Below are 22,459 nucleotides of genomic sequence, written 5' to 3'. Positions count from 1 at the left end.
TCTTTTTTTGGTCTTTGTGATATTTGACTAAGCACATTTAATACTTTGTTAATTGAAATATATGTATTTAGTCCTTTTGACGTAGGAAGTATATTATGTTTGAACTATTTTTGTATATAGCTTTCTGTTAAATATATTTAGTAACAAATAACAATACAAGCTTATCATAATATATGGGCAATTAAGTAATAAAATGATTTATTGTAAATTTGCAAATATTTAGTAGCAAAGGCATCCAACCTGATAAGTATAAAAGTGAATTTCGTTAATTTTGAGAGGCAGATTTCGAGCCTTCCATGAACACCCAAAACGGAGTAAACCCACCATCCATTCTCAAATTCCATCAACTTCAATGAAAGATTCAATCTTGAAAATCCCTATTCTGCCACCTGAACTTATCACTGAAATCCTCTTAATGCTTCCAGTGAAATCCCTCTTGCAGTTCAGGTCTGTTTCGAAGACTTGGCTTGCTTTAATCTCTAGCCCTGAATTTGTCAAAACCCATCTTAGTGTATCTACTGATAACAAAGATTACACACACCACGTGCTTGTGTTGTTTCAACTTAGGCACTCTGGTAATGGATGTCAATACAATCTTAAGAACTGTTCTGTTAGTTCCTTACTCAATGACTCTGTGACTGAGGAATATAACTTGGATTATCCCATGAATAACACCCGCAAAAATGTCCAGGTTGTGGGTTCGGTCAATGGATTGATTTTTCTTGCCATTGGGTATACTGACTTGTTTCTATGGAATCCGTCAATTAGGAAGTTCAAGAAATTGCCTGATTCTAGACCTACATTAATGAGGCTTGATTGGCACGTAGATGGTTTCAGATATTATGAGTTTCATCATGATTACAAGGTAGTGTGTATTTTCAGTTCTAGAAGTTCAGATCAAGTTGAGGTCAACATATATAGTCTAAACAGTGATTCTTGGAAAAATGTTGACTATTTTCAGGATAGGCCGCGATTATATGGCTCAGCTAAATTTGTGAATGGGAAACTTCATTGGCCGGCTACTGCTCCTGGTCTTAATAGATATAAGGGCTGGAACATCTTTTCTTTTAATTTGGCTAATGAGGAATGGGGAAAGGTGGAGCAGCCCTGCTATGAAGAAGATATTATTCCGTCGGTGGGAGTGTTGGGAAGTGGTCTTCTTGTGTTTTCTAATTATCTGAGAAGTCACGCGGATGTGTAGGTTATGAAAGATTATGGGGTTAAAGAGTCTTGGACAAAGATGTATACCATCAAATATCCTGCTGATCTTGAGAAGAGTTTGTTTTCTTCTGGTATTTCTCCAACACTATGCATGTCAAACAAAGGTGAATTATTGCTTTTGTGTGGATAAACTTTCATGATATACAATCCAGAGGATGAATCGATCAGGTATACAGAGCCTTAAGAGGCAAACATCTACATTGAAAACCTAGTTTGTCCCCTCTTACCAAACGAACCAAGTACATTTTAAGAATGAAGGCTGCAGAGGCTCAGACAAATGACAGTGTTGTAGCCAATGACTTGTAATAATTCCGCTTATACAATTTTCTGTTTCTTTGTTAATTATAGAAAAAGACATTGCATATTACATCACATCTTATTCGAGATCTTGTTTGTCTTTTTGCATATTTCCATGAGACAACTTCCTTTGTGGGAACAACTATTTGGTTGTAGTGTTTGGTCTCTTCAACACTCAAAGTAGCCACCACCAAAGGATGTGGTGCAGCAGATGGGCTGCTTCTCCCTTAACTAGAGGTCTCGGGTTCGAGTCTTAGGTATCTAAAAATCCTTAGTAGGGAGCGTTTACCCTCGAATGAGGCCCTACACAGCGCGAATCCAGATATAGTTGGGCTTCAATGCAGGTATCGGACACCGGGTGGGAAACCCAAAAAAAAAAGCACTCAAAGTTAGCTCTTTTTGAGCAGTGTTTTAATCGGTGTGGTGCCTCCAGACAGAGTTAGAACAAAGAGCGCTGGCCTGGGGTGAACTTACTCTAGAAATTGTGGTGCACGTGAATCTAAGGTCTCTCTGCCAAACTAGGTATTTTATGTGCATATTTCCTAGAGTTACCTAATATTATTTGCTGGCACTCATGCTCCAAAAGCGCTGAATGGTGCACTTGGTTGAATGCCGAGTTGTTTATCCAAAAGAACTCAGATCAATTACCACTAAATACATTTTTTTTTCTCCTTTGTTTCGTGGTTTACTCATGTCCTAGAAATTGTAGGACCCGCCTCTGGCCATAGACATGGAAATCATGGCAGGTAAAGGGGCATTGCCCTTGCAAGGATTCATGTGTTAAGTAGGGCCTTCGTACTAATCCTCCATAAAGGAAAACTTAATAAGGAAACAGGATAATGTAACAAGAGTTAAGGTTTGATATAACTAGTTCTGCTGGTTTTTATTGTCGCTCACATAAACTGTTTTTACCTGTCACGTGACATATCACTGAGGTGCTTTGTTAATTGTTATGTACTTTTGAGGTTTCAGGAGGTGCAGGCTGATGTTACAGAGCAATTAATCCACCCCTGCTGACTGCACGTATCAAAATGACTCTTCCCTGTTCTCAATGTTCACTAAATGTAGTATTACCTATCTTCGGTAATTGGATATCCCACTTTGTCAGTCATCGTGATAAAGGCCGAACAAGCTTGTCCGACGTTTGAATTTCTTTTGTATGTAGTATCTTGAGATTGATTTGAACTATAAGTAGATTTTTCTTCTGATAATTATATTTATGATGACAATGCTAGTGCTGATTTGTTCAGCTTGTAATGAATTTCCAGTGATACATGCTAAAGGAAAGAAGCTTGAAAAATGATTATTATTTGTCACGATCCAAACCGGAGGGCCGCAACTGACACCCAAGACCCTACTCGGCTGAGTGTCATACTACTATTCCATCCAGGAGTCACAACTTTTTGTGAACCTTTAATCTACGAAATGACGCTTCCGTAAGGTAAAAAAAAACTTTTCAATAAAACTCTTTCGTCAAATCAGGGACTTCTCCCTTATTGTTAATTCAAAGAAAACCTAGAGTCACAATAAAATCTTTAAAAAAATAAAGCATAAAAACACATCGACCTATATGGTCGCTTTACACAACTGTCGACATCTCGACGCACTATCCACAGGACACTGTCTGCAAAATTCTCTAACATACACGAGATACCATAACATAAGTACTCTGACTCGGCAACACTCCGAACTGAGATGGAGCTCACCAATCCAACTGATAGCCTAGGAACATCCTATAGCCAATGTCTTCTACTCATCTGTATACACCTGCGTGGCATGAAACGCAGCGCCCCCAAGCAAAGGGACGTCAGTATGAACAATGTACCGAGTATGTAAGGCAGAACTGAAACAATATATTTCGACTCGGATGATAAAAGAGTAACAGACTCAATCTGTACCTGTAACCAACTCTGATAAACATGTATATATATATACATATATAATGCATGCCTTCGCCCTGCTCGCAGCTCCTTCGGGAATAATATTATAATGGCCCCTTCGGGCATCATAATCATCATATACCAGCTGATCAGGTGATTTGCGTATATAACGCCTTAGCCCTTTTCATTTGTCTCCTTCGAGACTCAAAATCAAATGTGAAATGCATGGGAATAAGGAAACCTTAAGAATGTCCCCTTCGGGAATTAGACATGTCACGACCCAGCCCCGTGGGCCGCGACTGGCACCCTATCTGGGTACCCAGACCAAATCGCATATTCATTTACCAAATCCGAGCATATTCCAAAAATTCATAAAAGTCATATCAACCAGAATTTTTATCAAATATGTCTTAAGCGGTCGCCCAAATCAAAATGTCAAATCAAATCCAAACGGAGCGGCGGAATAGACATCGCCGGTCAGAAGTGCAAACATAAGCATAAAGGCCATTTAGGGCCATCATAACAAACGGACCGCTTTAAGACCAGAAAACCAAAATCAAACAAACATATATAGGACCCTCGCCCCACATATATGACTACAGGCCTCTACGAACTCAAAACAAAAACATATGGCGAGACAGGGCCCCGCCGTACCCAAATAGTCAAATGTACAGAGTATATACACATAGCAAAAGGAGTCTGTACCAAAAAGGGACTCCGAGTCAAGAAGGAGTACTCCGAAGTAGCAAAGAGTGAAGCCTACAGTGGAGGATCACCAATATCTGCACCTGCGGGCATGAAACGCAGCCCCCGAAGAAAGGGGGTCAGTACGAAATATGTACTGAGTATGTAAAGCACGGAGTACAGAAATATGGGCCAAAACCGAAAACAAATCAGATGACAAAGTGGAGTACAAATCAGTATGTCAAAATCCGTATCAAAGTCATATACGTATACATAATGCAAACGAAATCATGCAAACGCTTAAGAACATGGTCGCCACTCCGACGCTGGCGCCACACACAGCATAACACCAGAAAGTTTCAAATCTCCGTATATCCCCAAACACAAACACAAACATAGGTGAGCGCATCGCATCACGAGCCATATCACAGCATAACTCCAAACGGAACCCGGCCATATGGCGAAGCCTCGGGAACCGCAACACAGCATACGGCTGAATTATCATAAGGCGCACGAATCATAACCGGCCCGGGAACCGGTGAACGAAGTCATAATGAGGCACGAGCGGAGTCGTGAGCAAACAAATGCAAATTTATATTTCAAAATAGTCTTTCAAAACATAATAGTTTCATAAGTCATTCCATAGTACAAAATAATCGAATACTTAGTCGATACGAAGGTTCGTTTCACAAAAAGTTTCCAAAATGGTACGTATGGCTCAAAACGTAACCTAGCATATCATAATATTCATAACATAGCTCATAGCAGAACGTTTCAAAATCAAAGGGTTCATATCAAACCTTATTCCAAAGGAGAGCCCGATAGGACAAATAGGGCGTCTCGGGGTTAGCGGGCCCACCTCGAATCAAATTGAGGTGGCGAACATAATTTACGAACATTAATAGGCCAAAAGGTCATACATAATCATTACCAGGTGACCCGATCACATTTCGATAGGTTTCGGACGATTGGTGGCATTCTAGCCAAAATAGAGCCCTTAGGCTTCAATTGAATTGAATGAATAGTAACTTTTCTGTGGATCGGGTTTCGAGGAGCAGAAATGCTCCGGAAGTTCCAATATTCACCTAGCATACTAAGACATGCCAAACGAAGAAGTGAGAAGCTTTACATACCTTACAGACGCCTTATGCTCTCCCAAAAGTCAAGTCCCGTTTCGTCCGAAATTTGCAAATGGTCAAAGTTACCAATTTGAGATTCTTAGGCTTAAAATGCCATTAACTTCATTTTTGCCTACCGAAATTTCGGCAGCATTTCCCCTATAAATCTAACATCCCCGAGACTTAGCTCGGCTCCAAATACATCAACAACAACAGCCCACACATCATCAAACAACACAAATCATAATCAAACCACTCTAGCTTCAAAGTTCTACCTTATTACTTAAGTTGGCAACTTTTCATTCAAACTTCCAAAACTCCAAATCTATATCCATATTATTGTATTCATTCAAGATTATTCAATCACATTCCAAATATATTCCAAGCCATATACGAAATTGCCCAAGATTCATTACTTTCCATAATTCTTTCAAAACATCAAAACTTACAACGAACGTTCTAACTTGCGTCGTTTCATTCCGAATTCACTAACAACAACATCAATTTACATCCTATGATCTTACTTTCACAATTATACAAAAACTATATAAATTCGCATAATTTCCCATAATGACATACAACCAAGTTCAATGCCATAATTCTTCCAACACTTCCAAATCAATGCAAACTTACATCATTTAAATTATAAGGATCATAACCATACAACTAACATATCAAACAAAACAATTTATCACCATTCCAACTTCTTCCATAGCCACGGCCAACATTCATTTTTTTCCAATTCCACCCAATTCATTCAACTTTCATTTCTAATACAATTTCTACCATCACATACTAGATTCTAACATGAATTCAAGCCACCAAAACCATGCAATATACATGCTTACCTACGGCTAACACACACTTAGTCCCAACACACAAAATTCCCATGTTTTCCATTCATTCACACATACTACAACATACATATACCATTCATAACATAACAAAAGCATGAAATCCTCACCTTTCTTCAAGTCCTTCACTTGGAGATAAGAATTGTTTTCTTGCCACAATACTTATATCAACTTGTAGAGGGCTTTGCACTTGATAATAATTTCACAAGAGATGAACTTTTAAACCAAGGAATTGGCTCCAAAAAATTTTTCTTTCTTTTCTTTCTTTTCTCCTCTCAAACCCGAATTGCCCTCTCTTTTCTTTCTTTCTTGCTTTGTGTTTTCTTGAAGGTTCTTGATAATTACTAAGTGTGGAGTTGATATATATCCATCCATAGGTCATGTGTATATCACATGACCTTTAAAATGTGGGCTTGGACCTTTACCTTGGCCGGCCACTTCATCCTTTGGGCCTCAATTTTATGTTGTCCAATTCTTGGCCCAATTCATAAAAGTCCCGTTTTGTAATTCCCGAAACTAATTTCCGAAATTCCAAATTTACCCTCGGCCTTCCCCGATGTCTTAACATTAATGATTCCACAACCAACATAGTCATATTCACCAAAATCAAAAATATTTCCTTATAACACACAAGTCTTGTTTATTTCTCGATTTCCAATTATACGAAAGCACGGGACATAACAAGACATCTCTATGAAATCGTACAACTTATGGATGCCCCTTCGAGACTTAAGAAGTCAACAAACTTAGGATATCCTACATCTAGGAGTGGATTCATTATGGATATCATTACACTTCGCACTTGTCATAGATCATACCAAAAAAAAGGAAAAGATAGTCTTAACATGCCTGATTGATCTCCTACGAATTAACGCTTATTCTCCTGAACTTGCAAATCTACACTCAAAAGAAATTATACTACCGTTAGACTTATCGTCATATGCCTATCTCAAGTCCTTAAACCAAACTCCTTTAGAATCTGCCAAAATTCAGGCAGCATCTCCCTTGTTTATATGCCTAGCCCGAAATCACAATCCAGTAACCAACAACAACAACAATACCAACATCAACAACAATATTAGCAATACCAATATATTCCATAAAACATCTCACACGATGTTTTTCAACATACAACAACAATATACACTTCCTTTCTTCCCAATCAAGGAGCATAATCTCATCAACACACCAACAACATTAGATACCATCTCTATACATGTAAATCAGCCCAGCCACACGGCCACAACATGCTCAAAATAGTCCATAAACACAACAACTACAACACGACACTTTATGACCTTTCCTCCATAACTATTTTCACTTTTAAGACTTGCTAACCTTCAAATCAACTCAACTCAACATAAGAGATAGGATGAAGAACATACCTTATACTTGAATAAATTCAGCCGCACCAACTTTGTTCAAGACCAAACTTACCACAACATCAAGTAGAAGCAAGAACAATCACCTTTCATGGACTAGTTTGGTGTAATCTTGTTAAATTCTTGATTTAATGCGCTATAAATGTTTGGGGGTTGTGTTGAGAAGTTTCTAGGACTATTGAGAATGTAAAATGCTGAAAAAAATTGAGTTAATGGGGTATTTATACCCCTCATAAGTCGGTTCCACCGACCTTCTCAAGTGGGACCCGTGGAAGCCATTTGGCAACTTGCAGTCTTTATCTTAAAATGGTCATAACTCCCTACTCCGATGTCATTTTGATGAGCGGTTGTCGTATTGGAAACTAGACTCGGCGAACTTTATTTTAAGATTTTGAAACACCTTAAAACTCCTAATATACCTGGAGATATACCCCTCCAAAGTTGACCCAAAATTCTGTCCAAAATTCTGCCAACTTTTTTCCAAACTTTCGACAAACTTATTTTCTTTGATTTGCTTGGTCCCGGAATCTTCCGAAACTCTCCATACATGATATTTATCATTAATCATACTTGATAATGGTCATTTCCTTTGGTTTCAAGGTTGTGCTTGCCGGTTACGACTTACGAGATCGTAATTCATCCTTTACCTCATTGTTACGAACTTCCCATGGCTTGTACCTTCTAAAACTTCATGGGACATCTGCGATACTCCATTAATACGGTGAAGTACGTGGCATGCTCATGATCTAAAAATGCAAGTAACAATATTTGTTGGTGCTTGGTTTGACATATTTCTCTAAGTTGACAAAATTCCTTTGTATTACTAGTTTAAGAGCTGTTTAAGTGTCATGTTTTTACGGTAGCAGCTTACAGGTACCTCAGCTAATTCCAACGAATACCTAGTAACCACCCACATCACAAGTATCGGGTAACTCTATCCAGTAAAGCATGGACAGACGAGAAGATCACTTATGTGTTTTTGCCTCCATTGGGATTTGAATCTCCTCATTCATACATATTATGTGTTATTTAGAGTGTTATTACTTATTAGTCTTGATCACAAAGGTACATATTTGCCTAAGCTACCCTTTATCTTTCGTTTAAATATTTTACTTAATTAAAACTCAACTAATTGAAACAATAAGATTCCATTAAGATAAAAAGTACTAACAAACTCAACAATTGTCTTGCTAACTTTCGTTCCTGTATTGCCGCTGACCTCTACATTGAAAGCCTAGTTTGTCCCTAGGAATGAAGGCTCCACAAGTTCAAATGGATGACAGTAGTGTACTGTGATGTGCTATATTTCATTTCCATGTCCAGAGAGCTAAACATATATTCTTGAAGCATTCAAGACGATTGTGTGTCGATATTATCAGATTGAGATTCATCTGCTACTTATTATATTTATGATTACAATATAGTGTCACTCAGATTTGTTCAAGTTGTAATACTCTTATTCAAAGAAAAGGAAATAGAAAAGAAGGAAAAGAATGAGGAAGTTATCCAGTGATCCATACTCAAAACAATAGTGGCTTCAACAATTTCTCTGTTAACTGATAATAGTGCCTTTACACAAGGCTCGAGCTGCTACTTTAAGAGATAATCATCTATTACAGTAACTACATAGTTAGAAGATTAATCTATCTGATTACCTAAGTAAGAATCTAAATGGAGCTTAAACTAAACAATTACTCATTCGAGTTCCACTAAACAAAGGGATGCTCATTTTACTGAAAACGTGCATTATAGAGTAGCGGCCAAAACAACTGCTAAAAACTTAGCGAGCCACAATAAAATTATCCCGGTTCGCAATAAAATAGTTGATGCAAATTTGTTTTAGAAAAAAGTTAACCCGGTAACAGTAATCAGACTGTTGGAGCAATTAGCAAGCTTAGTGTTGCTCAATGCACACGGAAATAAAATTAGTACATTGCAGTGACCAATAAAAACTCAGAACTGCCATGCTTCTTTATTGCAATCCATACCGCCAACAATTAGTAGACTAGTTGTTCCTAACATCAGCGTTCACTTCCTGAAAGTTCAATAGTACATAACAGTTAACTAAGCGCCTCAAAAATAAAAAGCTGTTTAGATTATGAGAGAAACAAATGCAGGTCTATCCGCATGTAAACATTACTTTCATTAGAAACTGTTTGAGCAAAAAAGACGAACTCCATTTACCTACGACATTTGAGACATGGCAAAGTTGATTCCATTCAACTTCAAAACAATAAACACAAAAAAATATACCGTGGTTGGCTCATGTGATGTGTAGATGGAACATGGTGCAACTTCAAGTGGTATGCATAGTCTACTATAATATTAAAAAAGACGAGCTCCATTTACCTACGACATTTGAGACATGGCAAAGTTGATTCCATTCAACTTAAAAACAATAAACCCAAAAAAAATATACCGTGGTTGGCTCATGTGATGTGTAGATGGAACATGGTGCAATTTCAGGTGGCATGCATAGTCTATTATAATATTTGATAGCACTTGGTAAATATGAATATAGAACTCGTACTAGTTACTTTTACCAGATCGTTTTCTTCTAAGCTTTTTCAGCTTTCGTTGTTGCATCACTGGTTCCTTCTGCCAAAATGGCCAAACTAGGCTTTCAATGTAGATGTTTGCATCCCAAAAGATATTACAATTCGTAACCTTTTGATTTTTGAAGGAGTCTTCCTTTGGATTGTAAATCACGAAAGCTGATCCAAATCGAAACAAAATATCACCTTTACTTGACATGATAAAGGGCGGAGAAAACAAATGCCCAGTAGGATTGTCATGAGGATAATTAAAAGTAAACACCTTTGTCCAAGAATCTTTAACCCCATACTCCTTCATAATCCAGAAATCTGTGCGAGTTCTCCGACTACGCACTTTTTTGAAAAGATCGGGCTCGGAATTATTGGAAGAATTCTTAACATAGGAAGAACAAGTTCTTTCTTTGACCTTCCCGCGAGTTTCTTCTAGTTTGTGGGGAGTATATAGAAGTCGGATTTGGTATTTGGATATTTTTGGTATCAATGATCAGTACATAGAAAGATCACTTCCCATCACTCCTAGTCCTGGCTGCATCGTAAAGTCAAAATCTCCTTACCCGTAGCATGGTTTCTCCACCTTTCCCCATTTCCCATCAATCAGATCAATCGAAATGATGTCCCAACCGTGACGAACATTAAGAGTATTATGTGCCCAGTGAAACTTCCCATTCACAAGTATACCCGACAAACTTGAAAGCAACCCAACCCGAAAATAATGGATACTTGTCAAAGAATCACCATTTAGACTATATATTTTGGTCTCAACCTTATGCACACTGCTACTACTGGAAATAGCCACTACCTTATAATCATCGCGAAGCTCCTCATATCCAAAACCATACACGAAATAGCATCTAGCAGCTCTAGAATCAGACAATTTCTTGAATTTCCTAATTGATGGGTTCCAGAGAATGAAGTCTTTCCTCTCAACAACAAGACAAATCAACCCATTGACAGAACCCACAACCTTAACATATTTATGGAGTTTTTTCATAGGATAATCCAAGTCAAATGAATCAGCAAAAGAGTCATAAAGCAAAGAACTAAGGGAACAGTCCTTAAGGGAAATATCCTCAACATTCTCAGGTTGAAAACAACTCAACATAAGCCTATGGTGAGTGAAATCCTTGTTATTAGCAGATATACTGAGATGGGTTTTGATAAATTCATTGTTAGAGATTAAAGAAAGCCAAGATTTTGAAACAGACCTGAAATTCAAGATTGATTTCACTGGTAGCCTTAAGAGTATTTCAGTGATGAGCTCTGGTGGAAGATTAGGAACACTATTTGTTTACCCCGAATTTGGATAATCAATTGAATTTGTAAGTGGGTGTAGAATATGTGTTTGGATCTCAATATATATCGTGGGGAAATAGAGTGTATGAGCGTTATGTAGCAAAGCAATTGATGATGTATATTAACGTTTGCTAAATGACATGCAATACTTGTTTGAAGAAATACAATGAAAATGAAAATAATTGTTATGGCCCGAATCCGATATTTGAGAGGGATTGCATATATGTTTTGCTATTACAAGTGTTCTTGGAAAATGAAGAAGCCAACCCCCACAAAGGAGGGGGATAAGCTCTATTTATAGTGTTGCCTCTATGGGCCTCATACAATACAAATCATTAAAAAATACGGAGAAGGACAACTCTGAGCGGATTAGGTAAGCCGTACTGTCTGACACACACATGGTTGGTGGTTAACCATGGCAGGACGCTACCGACGCGTGGCACACGTGCAACGGCTCTACCGGACCAATGACTACGGATAATCGGACAAACGGCCTAGACTGGCCCGGTGATGGAGAAATCGGACCAAATGGTGCCTCTGCTTAGCTCCGGTCCAAATGTTCCTCCGGTTCAGAATAAAAGTCTTCATGTATGCTCTCGTCCTCTTCTTCCTTCAGTTCCTCATCTCACCGGTTTGACTCATATCCGGTTTTTACCGTATACAGATAGTCCCCACACTTTCCGGATCACCGATCTATCGGAGTAACGGGAAGTGGGTGAATCATGAAACCGGTGACTCTATTGGCTCATCGTTATCTTCTCATTTTGGCGGGAACGGTTGCATCACGTCCCCCTTTTCATCGGCCACGTGTCTTATCCCGGATGGTCTGTTCTGACAACCGCCGCACGCACGTCGTTTCGAGTCGCCTCTTATTAATTATGGGGACACGTGGATTCCCCTGATTGGCCGGCATTGGTAACCGCTCCATTCCCATGCCTATATAAGGCTCTTCACTCCTTTATTTCAACATTTTACGATCCATTTCCCCTTTACTTTCACTCTTTGTTGCACTCCTTCTCCTTCAACATAAATTTGCTGCTAATTCATCACTCACACCACGTGAAAAGAAGCAAACTTGTTACCACCTTTGCTAACTGCTCTTGCTCGAGTGTCGCTGCTTCTTATTCTGCCATTTTCTTGGTCCGTCTGTTTCTTTACTCCTTTTCACTTCTTTTCAGAACCCACTCAGTCCCCTCTTTTCATATTTCAAAAATGTCCGAAACCACTTCTCATGACATTCCCTCGGTTTCATCCCCAGGAACCGAGGCTGCATCCCCAGCCAAAGCAAAGAGCACCTTCGAGCCTACGGCCTCAGACATTATCCCAACCAAAACCAACTTCAACAAAGACTTAGAGGTCGAAAAACCTTCTTCGGTATCCGACAGGGGGTACGACGTGAGACGGTACCCTTCGTCCATTACCGAGAAAAAACTCGACTTGGTCCGGGCTGATTGCGGGTGGGACACCCGTCCGGTACACGTTTATGCCCCCGGGCCAAACAAATCTGTCACTGACCACCGGGAAGGCTTTCTGTACGTTTATACCTACCCCTTCACTCTCAAGCTCGACCCACTGATTGACCCGGTCATCCTGGACATGTGCCGAACCTACGACGTGACCTTGGCACAAATTGGTCCGATCGTTTGGAGGGTCGTAGCATGCCTCCGACTGTTGGCCAATAATGCCGAGAAGGAGCTCACGCTGGCCCACCTGATACTGAGGTCGCTCCAAGTTCCTCTACTCCGACTCCAAGGGTGGATGAATTTGAGGACATGTTCGTGGGTACTCCTCCTGCAACCGGCGAAGCTGCATGATTCGGGCATCTCCCGATCCTTCGGGCCACGAGGTCGGCTAGCCGGACCTCCGACTCTGGGGCTAGGGACAGCTTGGTGCGTATTTTTCCAACCCCAAGTGTGGAGCCGAGGAGAACAAGATCGGTTACGGTCGCCGTCCCTGAAGACTGTAGCTTTCTTTCCCGCTCGGTGGGCATGACGAGCTATCTGAGGCCTCTTGTCTTGGATTCAGACAAGCGCAAGATGGCCGGGGTCTCCTGGCAATGCCTTATGAACGAGGGCATGCATGCTGGCAACCGGGTAAGATATTTAGCCGTCTTTGCACAGCTTCATCGAGAATTTACACTTCGTTTTATCCAAGTTTTTAATTTGCTTCATTTACAGAGTGTGGTGCTTGTCAACGAAGCCATTGTCCGTGCCCAGCAAGAGATGGATGATCTTAGGGGCCAACTGGATGCCCAGGGCCGGGAAACGAAGAAGTATCTGCACCTCCTCCGGGAGAAAGAGGAGGATTTGAACCAGGCGGTCGCTCTTTCCAACCTCCGACCCGAGCTTGATGCGGAAAATGCCGAAAACTGTCAGTTGAAGAGTGATCTGGCCGCAATGACCGAGTACAATCGGAGTCTCGAAGCTGACAAGATCGGACTTAGCCGGGAGAATGCTCGATTTTCCTCGAGGCTAGATGAGCTCGAGATCACCGTTTCTCAACTCCGGGGGGAGCTGGATTTGGTGAAGACCGGTTGCTCGAATCTGAGACTGCCCTGTACAAAGAGCGCATGAGGACGTTAGAGGAGAAAGCTGAGAAAAGGGCCCAGATGTCTGAGAACCTGAAAACCGAGCTTGCGGAGGCGGTTAATGCCAACGATGCTCTCAAGGCCGAGCTTGAAGCGGCCACTCGAAGGAAAGATGCCCTCGAAGAGAATCGGGGTGTTCTGGCTGCAAAGTTGGCCAAGGCCGAGGCCGATTTGGAGGAGGCTTTGAAGAATGTGGAGGCCACCGAGGCTCATACTGCCATTGTTGCCGAATATGAGAAGTGAAAGTTTCGGAGAATTACCCTCGAGCAAGCTGAGCATGGTTTTGAGGATCTTTCGACCCTGATACTCGAAGCCAAGGGGATCGAGGAGGAGGCCAACCGCGCTCTCGGTTCTGAATCAGACGACTACGAGCGGACCGAGTTCGAACACTCCGCCTCTGGTCACGCCGGATAGCATAGGGCCTGCACTTGGGCTTTTACTTTTTTGCCTTTGGTTTTGGTGTAAAACACCCTTGTATAAATTTACATGAATGAGAAATGCATCTTTCTTGTTTCCTTGTTTGAATGTTCATTACTATTTTTGCCAGAATTGTTGGTCCGTTTTGAGAGCGAGTTGGCTCGTGGTCGTTAGATCCTCGTGCCCGTAGGACTTATCTAATGCCCTTTTAGAAAAAGTAGACTCATAGTCGTTAATTCATTGCGCCCGTAGGACTTACCCGATGCTTTGTGAGTTCAGATGTCTCCGAAGCACGATAGGCATTTCCTTCGAGCCGGTATTTTTTGGCAATATTTTAGGGCCGGTATTTTTTCGGCGTTGGCTAAATTTTGACATAGCAGTCCCCGTTTAGGGAAGTTTATCGAATTTTAGCTCGGATCATTGTGGCCTCGTTGCCTTAGCCGAATTTTCAACGATTTTGGCTCGGCTCGTTTTGACCTTGTTGCCTTTGTCGAGTTTCGACCATAGTGCCCGGTATAGGGTGTGTGAATGAGGCAGTGCCGAAATACGGCGGTTATCACTGGGGTAAAGTCCATTTAGCAGAAAGACACCCGAGATATTGTTATCCAAACTTTCGATAGTTTTGTGTTTGCGAAATGTTTGTACATATGAGAATTTTCATTCTTTCTGCCTTTGCCGTAGCAAATACTAAATGGGACACGATTCATTATGATCGTTTGGTCCTTACATCGAAGGCTATGGCCGATGGCCGGGCCTCTGTATTGCCATAGCAAATGCTATATGGGACATGATTCTTTATGATCGTTTGGTCCTTACATCGAAGGCTATGGCCAATGGTCGGGCCTTTGTTTTGCCGTAGCAACTGTTAAGTTTCTCCGTCTTCCTTGACCGAGGTAAACTTCAATTATGGGCATAGTATTCCCCTAGCACTTATCCGAGCTGCGAGGTCGGGTGAGTGCTATTAAGTCCCCAATCGGAGGGTGTGGCCTCGAATTTCCGAGCGCTGGTCCTTTATCTTTGTCGAGTAACACGTTGTACTTGTTGCCTCATTAAAAACCTTGTCGGAAAACCCATTTTGGGACAAAAGCGTACTAAGGAAAAGAGTTCAACACGTGTTTTCAGGCCTAAACTCTAATTTTATCCCGTTCTTGATTTCTTGCAAAAGAGAAAGGTTAATAGGAGAGCACGGGGAGCCCATACCTTAGCAGTAATATCTTTTCAGATGAGCCACATTCCAGTTATTACGCAACCATTGCCCGTCCATGGACTCCAACTGGTACGACCCTTTGCCCGTTATCCCGGTTACCTTATACGGGTCTTCCCAGTTCGGACCCAACTTTCCCTCGTTGGGATTCTTGGTGTGCAAGGTAACTTTTCGAAGCACCAAGTCCCCGACTTCGAAGTGTCGAAAATTGGCTCTTCGATTGTAGTATCTTTCCATTCTCTATTTCTGGGCTGCAATACGGACCAACGCATTTTCGCGTAGTTCATCCGTGAGGTCGAGCTTCACGGCCATGGCCTCCTCGTTTGATTCCTCGGTGGTATACCTGAACCGGAGAGTCGGTTCTCCAACTTCCACAGGGATAAGGGCTTCGGCCCCGTAAACCAATGAGAATGGGGTTTCCCCCGTGCTCGATTTGGATGTGGTTTTGTAAGCCCACAGTACCTCCGGTAATATTTCTCTCCAATGGTGCTTTGATGTTTCAAGTCTTTTCCTCAGATTTTGGATTATCGTCTTGTTCGTGGATTTTTCGTATCCGTTTGCACACGGGTGGTACGGGGTTGATACAATTTTCTTGATCCTCAATCCCTTGAGAAAATTGTTGACCTTGCCACCCACGAACCGAGGACCATTATCACAGGTTATCTCGGCGGGGATGCCGAAACGACAGATGATGTGATCCCATATGAAGTCGATGACTTCCTTTTCTCTGATTTTTTCGAAGGCCTGCGCTTCAACCCACTTAGAGAAATAATCAGTCATAAACAAAATGAAACGAGCCTTACCTGGTGCCCAGGGTAGTGGACCCACGATATCCATTCCCCACTTCATGAAAGGCCAAGGTGAGACCACCAAATGCAGCAACTCTCCGAGCTGGTGAATCATCGGAGCATGTTTCTGACACCCATCACATTTTCGCATAAAACATTTCGAGTCTTCGTCTATCCGGTTCCAGTAATAACCGTCCTTGATAATCTTTCGGACCAGAGCTTCCGCACCGGAGTGGTTGCCACAAGTTCCTTCGTGTACATCTCTCATCACATATTCTGTTTCACCGGGGCCCAAACACTTAGCCAGGGGTCCGAGGAAAGATCGTCGATACAATTGGCCGTCTACCAAGCAAAATCGAGCAGCCTTGGTCCTTAGTGACCGTGATTCCTTTGGGTCATTTGGGAGCTTACCATCACGCAAGTAGTCGATGTACTTGTTGCGCCAATCCCAAGTTAAACCCATTGTGTTTATTTCGGCGTGTCCATTTTCTATGGCTGTGTTTGACAAGTGCACCGTTGCCCCGAGGTTGATTTCCTCCCCCTCGACCGAGGATCCCAAATTTGCTAATGCATCGGCCTCGCTGTTCTGCTCCCTTGGTATGTGTTGTATGGTCCATTCTTTAAATCGATGAAGCACCACTTGGGTTTTCTCGAGGTACCTCTGCATCCATTCGTCCTTGACCTCGAAGACGTCGTTCACCTGGTTTGTGACCAAAAGAGAATCGCACTTTGCCTCGATTATTTCGGCTCCCATACTTCGAGCCAATTTCAAGCCTGCAATCATAGCCTCATACTCGGCTTCATTGTTAGTCAATTTAGCAGTTCTAATGGACTGTCGAATGACATCCCCGGCCGGGGTCCTAAGGACGATCCCTAGCCCTGAACCTTTAAGGTTCGAGGCTCTATCCGTGTGTAGAGACCAAATGCCCGAGACCTTTCCCGAGGTCAGCAGAAGCTCTTTCTCGACCTCGGGGACCATAGCCGGGGTAAAATCTGCCACGAAGTCAGCCAAGATCTGGGATTTGATGGCCGTTCGAGGTTTGTACTCGATATCATAACCGCTAATTTCTACAGCCCATTTTGTTAATCTACCCGATAATTCCGGTTTATGCATGATGTTTTTCAGAGGGTAAGTAGTCACTACACATATTGGGTGGCATTGAAAATAAGGCTTGAGCTTTCTGGAAGCGCTTACCAGTGCTAATGCCAATTTTTCCAAATGGGGATAACGGGTCTCCGTATCCCCCAAAGTTCTACTTACATAATAGATAGGGAATTGTGTACCTGATTCTTCTCGGACCAAAACGCCACTTACCGCTACTTTGGAGACAGCTAGATAGAGAAAAAGCGGCTCGTCCGCCTTCGATGTGTGTAGCAACGGGGGGCTAGACAAGTACCTCTTCAATTCTTGTAAAGCTTCTTGGCACTCCGGTGTCGAAACGAAGTCGTTCTTCTTCCTAAGCAAGGAGAAGAAACGATGACTCTTGTCCGAGGACCTCGATATGAAGCGACTCAGTGCCGCTATCCTTCTGGTGAGCCTCTGTACCCCCTTTATGTTATTCACCACCTCGATATCCTCGATGGCCTTGATCTTGTCCGGGTTGATTTCAATTCCCCGGTTTGACACCATGAAATCCAAAAATTTACCGGACCTTACTCCGAAGGCACATTTTTTCGGGTTGAGCTTCATGTTGTATTTGCGGAGCACATCAAAGGTTTCCTGCAAATGCTTTAAATGGTCCTCTGTTTCCAGGGACTTAACAACCATGTCGTCAATATAAACTTCTATTGTTTTTCCTATTTGTTCTTCGAACATTCCATTAACTAGGCGTTGGTAAGTTGCACCGGCATTTTTTAGTCCGAAAGGCATGATGACATTATAACAGTAAGTCTCATATCGGGTGATGAAGGATGTTTTCTCTTGATCCTCCGGGTGCATCCGAATTTGGTTATACCCAGAGTAGGCATCGAGGAAACTTAACATTTCATGCCCGGCCGTCGCATCGATCATTCTATCGATGTGTGGCAACTGAAATGAATCCTTCAGGAATGCCTTATTTAAATCCTTGTAATCAACACACATTCGAAATTTATTACCTTTTTTGGGCACCACTACCACGTTAGCTAGCCAGTCCGGATACTTGACTTCCCGGATAGAACCTATTTTTAAAAGCTTTGTTACCTCGTCTTTCACGAAGGCGTGTTTAGCCTCCGCCATGGGCCTTCTCTTCTGCTTCACCGGGGGAAATCTCCCGTCTAAACTGAGCTTGTGAGCAGCTACTTCCGGTGATATACCTGTCATATCTATATGGGACCATGCGAAGCAATCTGCGTTAGCTAGAAGAAATTTAATTAACTTGTCCCTGAGCTCCGGGGTCAACCCCATGCCCAGGTATACCTTTCTGTCCGGTAAGTACTCGAACAAGATGATCTGCTCCAGTTCTTCCACTGTCGACGCGGTTGCATCCGAGTCATCCGGCATAACGAATGATCTGGGTACGTTGAAATCATCCTCTTCATACTCCCGGTCCATACCCGAGTGCTTTGATTGCTATTTGGCCCCTTGTCCTCCGGTTGGGTCCTCTTCCTTGGGATCCGATTTCTCGGGCTGAGGGGCATTGTCCTCCTCCACTGCGAACATCTCCCTAGCAGCGGGCTGTTCACCTCGGATTACCTTTATTCCTTCCTGGGTCGGAAATTTCAGCAACTGATGCAATGTTGAGGGCACGACCCTCATGCTATGTATCCAAGGTCTACTCAGCAACGCATTGTACTTCATGTCCCCTTCTAGTACATAGAACACCATTTGCTGGATGGTGCCACCAATGTTTACTGGCAATGAGATTTCCCCCTTTGTGGTTTCACTAGCCATATTGAACCCGCTGAGTACACGGGCTACCGGTACGATTTGGTCGAGCAGCCCTAGCTGTTCGATCACTCTCCACCGGATGATGTTGGCTGAGCTACCTGGGTCAATCAAAATACATTTAACCTTGGTTTTAAAGATAAGTATAGAGATTACCAATGCATTATTGTGCGGTTGAATGATGCCCTCCGCGTCCTCGTTGCTGAAAGAGATAGAACTCTCGGGTACATAATCCCGGTCGCGCTTCTCACGAACAACAGAGACCTTGACCCGTTTCATTACGGGCCCTCGAGGTTCATTGGTTCCACCAACTATCATGTTGATCGTATGTTGGGGTTCCTCTGGCTCGGTCCTTCGATGGGTCTCCCTTTCCTTGTAGTGACTTTTGGCTCGTTCACTCAGCAGCTCTCGGAGATGACCATTCTTCAGCAACCGGGCTACCTCCTCTCTCAACTGGCGACAATCCTCGGTTCTATGACCATGGGTTCCGTGGTATTCACACACCATGCTCGGGTCCCGTTGTCCCGGGTCTGACCTTAGTGGTCTTGTCCATCTTACATCCGGAACACGACCAATGGCCGAGATTAGGCTCGAGGTACTGACGTTGAAGTTATATTCCGATATCCTTGGTAAGTCCTTGTTGCCGGCAGAGCTTCCGGCATCGCTCCTGAATGAGAGACTCCGACTGTTCAACGGGCGCTCGACCCGTTTGTTTCCCCGACCGGAGAAATGGCTTGGGCTATCCCTCGATTTCTCCGACCCAAAACTTGGCTTCTCCGAATGGGAATATGGCCGATATCTTTCCTTTGACGATTCGGTCTTCATTTCCTAGCCTTTCTTTGGTTTCTCAAAATTCCTGCTCGTGTTAATCGGCCCCGAGGGAAGCTCAAATTGATCATCCTCCACCCGAATCTTTGACTCGTATCTGTTATGGACATCAGCCCATGTCACGGTCTCGTACTCCAGCAGGCTCTCCTACAATTTGAACGAAGTCGTTGAGCTTCGAATATTGAGTCACTTTGTGAAAGCCTGTGCGGCCCATTCTTTGGGAACCGGAGGGAGCTCCATTCGTTCCCTTTGGAACCGGTTGACAAATTATCGGAGCAACTCATCGTCCCTTTGGGCTATACGGAAAATGTTCGCTTTTCGGGCCTGCACCTTTTTGGCACCGGCATGAGCTTTTACGAAGGCATCGGCGAGCATTTCGAAAGAAGTGATCGAATGCTCGGGCAGATGATCGTACCACGTCAATGCTCCCTTTGACAGAGTCTCCCCAAGTTTTTTCAACAACACTGAATCAATTTCATCTTCCTCCATATCATTGCCATTTATGTCACAAGTATATGAGGTCACGTGCTCGTGCGGGTCCATTGTGCCGTCATATTTCTGTATATCCGGCATTTTGAACCTCTTTGGGATCAGTTTCGGGGCTATGCTCGGAGGAAAAGGCCTTTGGATGTACCTCTTCGAATTCGGCCCCTTCAGTAAAGGCGGAGCTCCCGGGATCTGGTCCACCCGAGAATTGTATGTTTCGACCCTCTTTTCGGTTGAGTCTACCCGTTTTGCCAAAGTTTCGAGCATCTTCAGAACCTCGGTAGAAGAACCAGCTCCGGAGCCATTGCTCTCAACCATTCGTTCCTCATTCCTTCCGGTTTCGGCAACGCCCTTTGTCTTCTCCGGCTCTGCTTCATCTTTTCGCTCTGCAACCGGGCAATCGCGATTCCTTGCTCGGCGATTGCCGCTCTTTGTTCCTGCAACATTTCAAAAATTAAACGTAAGTTAACATTGTCGTTTGGTGCATCCAGTTCTCTCCGGCCCTGGGTGCGGGACAAAGTAACAGAATTGTGAGTATTTAGGGGATCGGTGGCCGGTAGGGCGGCATTCTCCTGATCCACGGTGTTTTGCCGATTGAGGCCCTCTCTCGAATCAACAGGGTTTGGGTCAGCGGGATTTGGCAATCCCCGCGGTCCGCTGCCTTCATTTTCCGCCACAATCTCCGTGTTGTTGACATGACCAGATTGTTCGATGCCAGCCATTTAGTCCGTTTTTGCAGAGACGGGCAGGAGATGCTTTTGATTTTGATGAATACGATAGAAATCAAGACCAAAAACCACTATTATCCTAGCCCCACGGTGGGCGCCAAATTGTTTACCCCGAATTTGGATAATCAATTGAATTTGTAAGTGGGTATAGAATATGTGTTTGGATCTCAATATATATCGTGGGGAAATGGAGTGTATGAGCGTTATGTAGCAAAGCAATTGATGATGTATATTAACGTTTGCTAAATGACATGCAATACTTGTTTGAAGAAATACAATGGAAATGAAAATAATTGTTATGGCCCGAATCCGATATTTGAGAGGGATTGCATATATGTTTTGCTATTACAAGTGTTCTTGGAAAATGAAGAAGCCAACCCCCACAAAGGAGGGGGATGAGCTCTATTTATAGTGTTGCCTCTATGGGCCTCATACAATACAAATCATTAAAAAATACGGAGAAGGACAACTCTGAGCGGATTAGGTAAGTTGTACTGTCTGACACACGCATGGTTGGTGGTTAACCATGGCAGGACGCTACTGACGCGTGGCTCACGCGCAACGGCCCTACCGGACCAATGACTACGGATAATCGGACTAACGGCCTAGAACGGCCTGGTGATGGAGAAATCGGACCAAATGGTGCCTCTGCTTAGTTCCGGTCCAAACGTTCCTCCGGTTCAGAATAAAAGTCTTCATGTATGCTCTCGTCCTCTTCTTCCTTCGGTTCCTCGTCTCACCGGTTTGACTCATATCCAGTTTTTACCGTATACACTATTAAAGCTCAAATCTTGCATTGAAGTTGATGGAAACTGAGAAAGGTTAGTTAGTTTACTCTGCTTTGGGTGTTGATGGGAGCCTTCATCTTACCACCACTATGGGTTGCAGAAATTTGAGCTCTTTGGAAAAGACTACAAGATACTATTGACATTTTTACTTCACACTTTCTTCTCAAGGAAAAAGTCCCTTAGGGTGGGGTCTAAATAGTCCTTTTAAGTACATGTACTTAATAATATGTGAGTTTCTGTTAAGTACTTTTAATTTGTATAATTCTGATTAAATTAAATAAGCAAAATTTAATAAATATTTAAAGGGACCCAAAGTACTCACTTTTGTTATTAATCTTAAAAAGAGCATAATTGCTCAGGGAGTAATATCTAATGACTACAGTCAAACCTCTCTATAATGACAGCGTTTATCTGAAAATTTCACGGCTGCTATAATGAGATGTTGTTATATAGGTATATTGTCATTTGATGTTTAGATATCAT

The 22,459-nt window shown here is 42.6% G+C and overlaps 1 protein-coding gene and 1 pseudogene across 1 annotated transcript; one reads left to right on the top strand and one right to left on the bottom strand.

The window, feature by feature from the left end:
- Positions 1–352: 352 nt before the first annotated feature.
- LOC132611553 (F-box/kelch-repeat protein At3g06240-like) lies at positions 353–1,201 on the top strand. Its single transcript, XM_060325972.1, has one exon. The coding sequence runs from the start codon at positions 353–355 to the stop codon at positions 1,199–1,201; it is 849 nt and encodes a 282-aa protein (XP_060181955.1).
- Positions 1,202–9,965: 8,764 nt separating this feature from the next.
- Positions 9,966–22,119, bottom strand: LOC132611552 (F-box/kelch-repeat protein At3g23880-like; annotated as a pseudogene).
- Positions 22,120–22,459: the final 340 nt, after the last annotated feature.

Source organism: Lycium barbarum, chromosome 9 (genome assembly GCF_019175385.1).
Source record: "Lycium barbarum isolate Lr01 chromosome 9, ASM1917538v2, whole genome shotgun sequence".
NCBI classification, from domain to species: domain Eukaryota; kingdom Viridiplantae; phylum Streptophyta; class Magnoliopsida; order Solanales; family Solanaceae; genus Lycium; species Lycium barbarum.
Note: the sequence above shows the minus strand (reverse complement) of the source record. Positions and strands in the feature narration are given on the sequence as shown.

Bases quoted from the DNA above. Each gene is read 5' to 3' on its own strand.
- LOC132611553 (XM_060325972.1), top strand. From the start codon at position 353: ATGAAAGATTCAATCTTGAAAATCCCTATTCTGCCACCTGAACTTATC.